The 6,701-nt window shown below is 35.7% G+C and overlaps 1 protein-coding gene across 1 annotated transcript; it reads left to right on the top strand.

Moving 5' to 3' along the window:
• The first annotated feature begins 430 nt into the window (after positions 1–430).
• LOC131994661 (uncharacterized protein PF13_0277-like) lies at positions 431–829 on the top strand. The gene has a single exon (XM_059361446.1). It carries the CDS (start codon positions 431–433, stop codon positions 827–829), a length of 399 nt encoding a protein of 132 aa, XP_059217429.1.
• Positions 830–6,701: the final 5,872 nt, after the last annotated feature.

The raw sequence follows: 6,701 nt of genomic DNA, 5'->3' as shown, positions 1-6,701 counted from the left end.
CAATGGGGGAAAAGTATCAACGATGTGGATAAAGATATCCACAAGGTGGATAACGATATCCGCGATGTGGATAAAGTTCTACACGATGTGGGTAAAAATATACACAATGTGAAAAAATATATCCACGATGTGGATAAAGATATCCACAATCGATAAAGATGTCCACGATGTGGATACAAATATCCATGATAATGATAAAGATATCCACAATGTGGATAAACCACCATGGATCCACTATGTGCATCAGAAAGATATCCACGATGTGGATAAAGACATCCACGATGTGGATAAAGATATCCACGATGTGGATAAAGATATCCACGATGTGGACAATGATATCCACAACGTGGATAAAGGTATCTACGATGTGGATAAAGTTGTCTACGATGTGGATAAAGATATCTACGATGTGGATAAGGGTATCCACAACATGGATAACGATATCCACAATGTGGATAAGGATGTTCACAACATGGATAACGATATCCACGATGTGGATAAAGATATCCACAATATGGATAACGATATCCACGATGTGGATAAAGATATCCACGATGTGGATAAAGATATCCACAATTTGAATAAAGATATCTACGATGTAGATAAAGATATCTACGATGTGGATAAGGGTATCCACAACAAAGATAACGATATCCACAATGTGAATAAGGATGTCCACAACATGGATAACGATATCCACGATGTGGACAAAGATATCCACGATGTGGATGAAGATATTCACGATGTGGATAAAGATATCCACGATGTGGATAAAGATATCCACGGAGTGGATAAATATCGTGGATATCTTTATGCACGATATGGATAAAGGTATCCACGATGAGGATAAAGATATTGACGATGTGGGCAATGGATAATGATATCCACGATATGGATAAAGATATCTACGATGTGGATAAGGGTACCCACAACATGGATAACGATATCCACGATGTGGATGAAGATATCAACGGAGTGGATAAATATATACACAATGTGGATAAAGATGTCCACGGTGTGAATAAAGATATACACGGAGTGGATAAATATATATACAATGTGGATAAAGATGTCCACGATGTGGATAAAGTTATCCACGATGTGGATAAAAATATCCGCGATGTGGATAAAGATATCTACGATGTGGATAAGGGTACCCACAACATGGATAACGATATCCACGATGTGGATGAAGATATCAACGGAGTGGATAAATATATACACAATGTGCATAAAGATGTCAACGATGTGGGCAAAGATATCCACGATGTGGATAATGATATCCACGGAGTGTATAAATATCGTGGAAATCTTTATGCACGATATGGATAAAGGTATCCACGATGTGGACAATGGATAAAGATATCCACGGTGTGGATAAAGATATCCACGATGTGGATAAAGATATCCACGATGTGGATAAAGATATCCACGATGTGGATAAAGATATCCACGATGTGGATAAATATATACACCATGTGGATAAGGATATCCACGAGTTGAATAAAGATATCCACGATGTGGATAAAGACATCGACGATGTGGAAAAGATATCCACGATACATATAAAAATATCCACTATGTGGATAAAGATGTCCACGATGTGGGCAATGGTATCCACGATGTGGATAAAGATATCCACGATATGGATAAAGATATCCACGATGTGGATAAAGATATCCACGATGTGGATAAAGATATCCACGATGTGGATAAAGATATCCACGATGTGAATAAAGATATCAACGAATCGTGGATATCATTATCCACATCGTGGATACCTTTTGCACATTGTGGATATCTTTATGAACATAGTGGATTTTTATTTATCCACAATTTGCAAAAAGGTACCCACGAAGTGAATTAAGATATCCACGTGGTGGATAAATATATCCACGATGTGGATAAATATATCCACGATGTGGATAAAGATATCCACGATGTGGATAAAGATATCCACGATGTGGATAAAGGTATCCACGATGTGAATAAAGATATCCACGAAGTGGATAAATAAAAATCCACGATGTTGATAAAGATATCCATAATGTGCATATCCACGATGTGGATTAAGATATCCACGACAATGTGGACAATGATGATAAAGATATCTACAATGTGCAAAAATATATCCACGATGTGGATAAAGATATCCATAATGTGAATAAAGATATCAACGTAGTGGATAAATATATCCACGATGTGGATAAACATATCCACTATGTGGAGAAAGCTATGCACTACAAATGAAAATTTGCCCGTGAACATTCCATTAAGAAACAGCGGCAAACTTCTCACATATCAATGAGTGCTGTCCGAACGGCGTCCCGCACTGCTCCACTTCTTTGGGAAGAAGTTTTGGCATGGCATAGACAAAAACTGCGGCTTCTAAGCACTCAGGAAGTAAAATCGGGAGATCGGTTTATATGGGTGCTATGTCACGTTATAGACCGATTTGGACCGTACATGCACAGTTGTTGAAAGTCATAACAAAACACTACATGCAAAATTTCAGTCAAATCGGACAAAAATTGCGACTTCCAGAGGCTAAACAAGTCTAATCGGGAGATCGGTTTATATGGGAGCTATATCAGGTTATAGACCGATTTGGACCGTACTTAGCACAGTTGTTGAAAGCCATAACAGAACACTAGATGCAAAATTTCAGCCAAGTCGGACAAAAATTGCGGCTTCCGGAGGTTCAAGAAATCAAATCGGGAGATCGGTTTATATGGAAGCTATATCAGGTTCTTCTCCAATTTGGACAGCACTTGGCAAAGTGGTTAAAAGTCATAATAGAACACTACACGCTAAATTTAAGCCAAATCGGACAAAAGTTGCGGCTTGTAAGGGCTCAAGAAGTCAAATCGGGAGATCGGTTTACATGGGAGCTATATTAGGCTATAGACCAATTGGCACCGTAGAAGTCTTATCAGAACACTACATGCAAAATTTCAGCCAAATCGACTGAAAATGTCGAGACAATCAAGAATATATGTACAGCGGTCAAAAAAAGTATTCATCATTAGCAAAATTGATAATAAATTCACTTATTTTGGGTAATTGAAGAAAATTTAAAGTAAACAAATAATGCAGTTTTATGCAATAGTTTATTTTTCGTAATATGTTTTAAAATAAATTCAAAAAATAAATTTAATTAGCGCAAAAAATGCAATTTTATATAATAACACCAAAAACAGAACAAAAAAAGTATTCATCATTGATGTGCTATCATCAAAGTCAAATTCAAATATTATTTGGGAATCCCCCTTTTCTGTTTTATTTAGTAAAGGAGGCTTTGCCCTTGACAGCAAATATTTAATTTCATTGAAAATATAGTTTTTGTCAAAATGGGTCGTAAGCAAAACGAGGTTTCTGATGAGGTAAAAGTTTTGATAATAAAACACCACAGGAATGGTTTAACTCAAAAAACTATCAGTGAAATATTAAATAGACCACGATCTACTATACAATCCATCATCAGAAGTGGACAGAAACGAAAACTGTTGACAATAAACCAAGATCTGGTCGACCAAAAGCACTTTCAGTTGGAGATGTGTGTTGGCTAGTGCGGCAAGTTCAGAAAACTCCGAAGACAAATGCGACCATTCTTCGTAAAAACACTATGGAATATTTAGGGAAGGAAGTTACTACACAAACAATTCGAAATACACTCAAAAGGCATAGTTACAGAGGAAGAACTGCACGTAAGAAGCCCTTTATAAATAAAATAAACCGAGTGAAAAGGCTAAACTTCGCAAGCCCGAATCATTTTGGAAAACAGTCATTTTTGCAGACGAGAGCAAGTTTAATCTTTTTGGGTGCGATGGAAAGGTCATAGTGTACAGAAAACCAAATACAGAGCTTGAAGAACGAAACACAGTTGCTACTGTAAAACATGGTGGAGGTGGTTTAATGGTTTGGGGGTGTATGGCGGCTTCAGGAGCGGGAAATCTTGAAATTATTAATGGAGTAATGGATCATAAGTATTACATTGACATTTTAAAGAGGAATTTAAAAGATAGTGCTGTAAAACTTGGGCTTGGTAATAACTTTCAATATTATCAAGATAATGACCCCAAACATTCTGCTTTAAATACCAAGATGTGGATGCTGTATAACTGCCCCAAAGTCATTAAAACTCCTCCTCAAAGTCCCGACTTGAACCCAATTGAACATCTTTGGGAACATCTCGAACGCAAATTGAGAACGCGCAATTTTTCGAGCAAGAGTCAAATGCAATAGGTGATAATGGAGGAATGGACTAATATAGACCAAAATATAACCGCTAAATTAGTCCAATCGATGTCAAACCGTTTAAAAGAAGTTATAAGACGCGGTGGTCGAATAACAAAGTATTAATTTTTTTAAATTATGTTATTTATTTTTTTGTTTTTTTGCAATGATGAATACTTTTTTTGTTTATTTTTTTGTGTTCAGCTGTAAAATGGCCCTTTTTGTTCCAATAAATACTATTTTTTCTTTAAAAACAATGAAATTGTGTACATATATATCACACAAGCACTACTGCATCATTAGTTTAATATGTTTTTATTCCAATTGTCTTTTGTAGACTTATTAAAAAAAAAACATTGAATGATGAATACTTTTTTTGACCGCTGTATATACTTTATGGAGGCTTAGACGAATATTTTCGAGGTGTTACAAGAGGGCTGACTAGATTAGAATACCCCCATCCTATGGTGGTGGGTATAAAATCGCATATAGTACCAGCTTTTAGGCAGAAAATGTGTTTTTGCTGTGTTATTGCAAGACCGAAAAAATTTAGCGCAGAACGTGTGAATCTAATTTCTCTCAAAATTTGACAGCAAATGTCTAGCTTAATTAATTTTCATTTTTTTATTTTTCTTCAAAGAAAGAAGCTCTGCCGAAAAATTAAAAAAAATCAAATTTACACCAAAAAGAAAAGAAAGAAAGATATACGTATTGGAAGCTAAGATTGCCGAAACCCTATATAATAGTGCATTAAGCCATGGTTTGCTTGACGGCAAAGGAAGTAATGCAAACAACGCAAAGTGTATGTCGTTGAGAACAGAATTCTGCTTGCGGCATGTTCTTAGATAATTCTCACGTATCTATATTCACAAGCGCCACCAACCAGTTTATATGCGAAGTTCAAATTCTTTATCTATATATAATTGTTCTATACTAATGGCAATACATTGCCAATTTCTTTTTGCTTTCAGTTTAGACAAGAACCTCTTTTCCGGTTGGCAACTCTAAAACCACGAACTTTAGCATTGAGTCAGTGAGAGTCATCTATTATGGCAATCTAAACTAAACTAAACTCAACTGCAATTTTTTGGAGAACACTTGATAACTGCTGTCATAACTCGAACAACCAATACCCCGAAATAAAACTTTGAATTATTGCGACTTCAAGTTATGGAATTAATTATATTTTTTAAAATGTCATGAAATAAGAGAAAACGTAAACAAAGAATGTATGTAAAAAGAGAAAAATTTTACATCTCCAATGGCAAGTACTGCCAAATATTAAAAAAAAAATTGTTGGCGGATCGCTTGGCTTTACCTTATTCAGTGAATCTTGGGGTAAACCATTCGAGTACCGCTTTGTTAATTTTCTCGTACGTTAGTTTTTTATTCTTTTACTTCCTTCACAGGATTGGTTGAATAAGGTTAAGCCAAGTGATCAGGCGACAAATAATTTCTTTCTTAATTTTTTGCAGTACTTGGTTTTGAGGATGTCAACTTGACCTCTTTTTGGATTCATTCTTTGTTTACGTTTTCTTTTATTTGATGACATTTTCAATCGGCAGATTTGTGTTCATGGGACCTATCCACTTTATGTTTTCGCAAGTGACCCATAACCACAAATCACATGGTGCGATCTGCCATTTTGTTATCAAGCTGATCGTGCTTTTGCCAACACACGCAAGGAAATTTGTGTGTGTGTGTGTGTGTGTGTGTGTGTGTGTGTGTGTGTGTGTATACGTGTGCGTTCATCTGCAGAGAACATGCAAGAAAGTAGATAACAACAAAGAGCATGCAAACATCTTAATACCGTCAAACCTGGCCAGCTGTTAACGACTGTTCGCGTGAAACCATCGTTTTTAATCCGCCTTGGGCTGGTACTATGTTCGTTTTTCACCGCTGAAAACCCATGTTTTTCGTGATTAATTTTTTGAAACCCCTCACAATTAAAACCCTGTTTATACTGCTCATTAAATCCGTATTTAAGGCTCTCGTCAACTGATTTTTTAAAGGGAGAACAGATGATCGAGCCATTAAAGACCAGTGTAAACGGGGTTTAACAATGATAAAATAACAATTTTATTGAAATTTTAACATAAGTAATGGGGGAATGTCTCAACAAGTTTTTTTTTTGCTTTAAAATCTTTGATCTAAAAAAAAGTAACCGGCGAAAAATAGAGCGCATATTGTACCAGCCTTTAGTCTGCATTTCTTCTAAATAAAACTTTATGTACCTACCAATTTATTTTTATTTTTTTCTACTTGCCTCCATTCCATTGTTCTTCCAAAAGTAATGAAATCTCTTATGTGTATATATACACCCATACAAATATATAAATACTGTAAATATCTCTCTCTCTCTCCCAACAACATATTGACAAGTTCTCATATTCGCAAAATTTGCATTGCAAATCGACTACTTGTGTTTGTTGAGAGCATGCAATACGGACAACAACACGTTCAGA

The sequence above is a fragment of the Stomoxys calcitrans genome, chromosome 2, assembly GCF_963082655.1.
Source record: "Stomoxys calcitrans chromosome 2, idStoCalc2.1, whole genome shotgun sequence".
NCBI lineage: Eukaryota > Metazoa > Arthropoda > Insecta > Diptera > Muscidae > Stomoxys > Stomoxys calcitrans.
The sequence above is the reverse complement of the archived record's forward strand: the minus strand, read 5'-3'. Positions and strand labels throughout refer to the sequence as shown.

What these genes read in the sequence shown, in the direction of transcription:
- LOC131994661 (XM_059361446.1), top strand. Translation starts at nt 431, where the DNA reads ATGGATAACGATATCCACAATGTGGATAAGGATGTTCACAACATGGAT.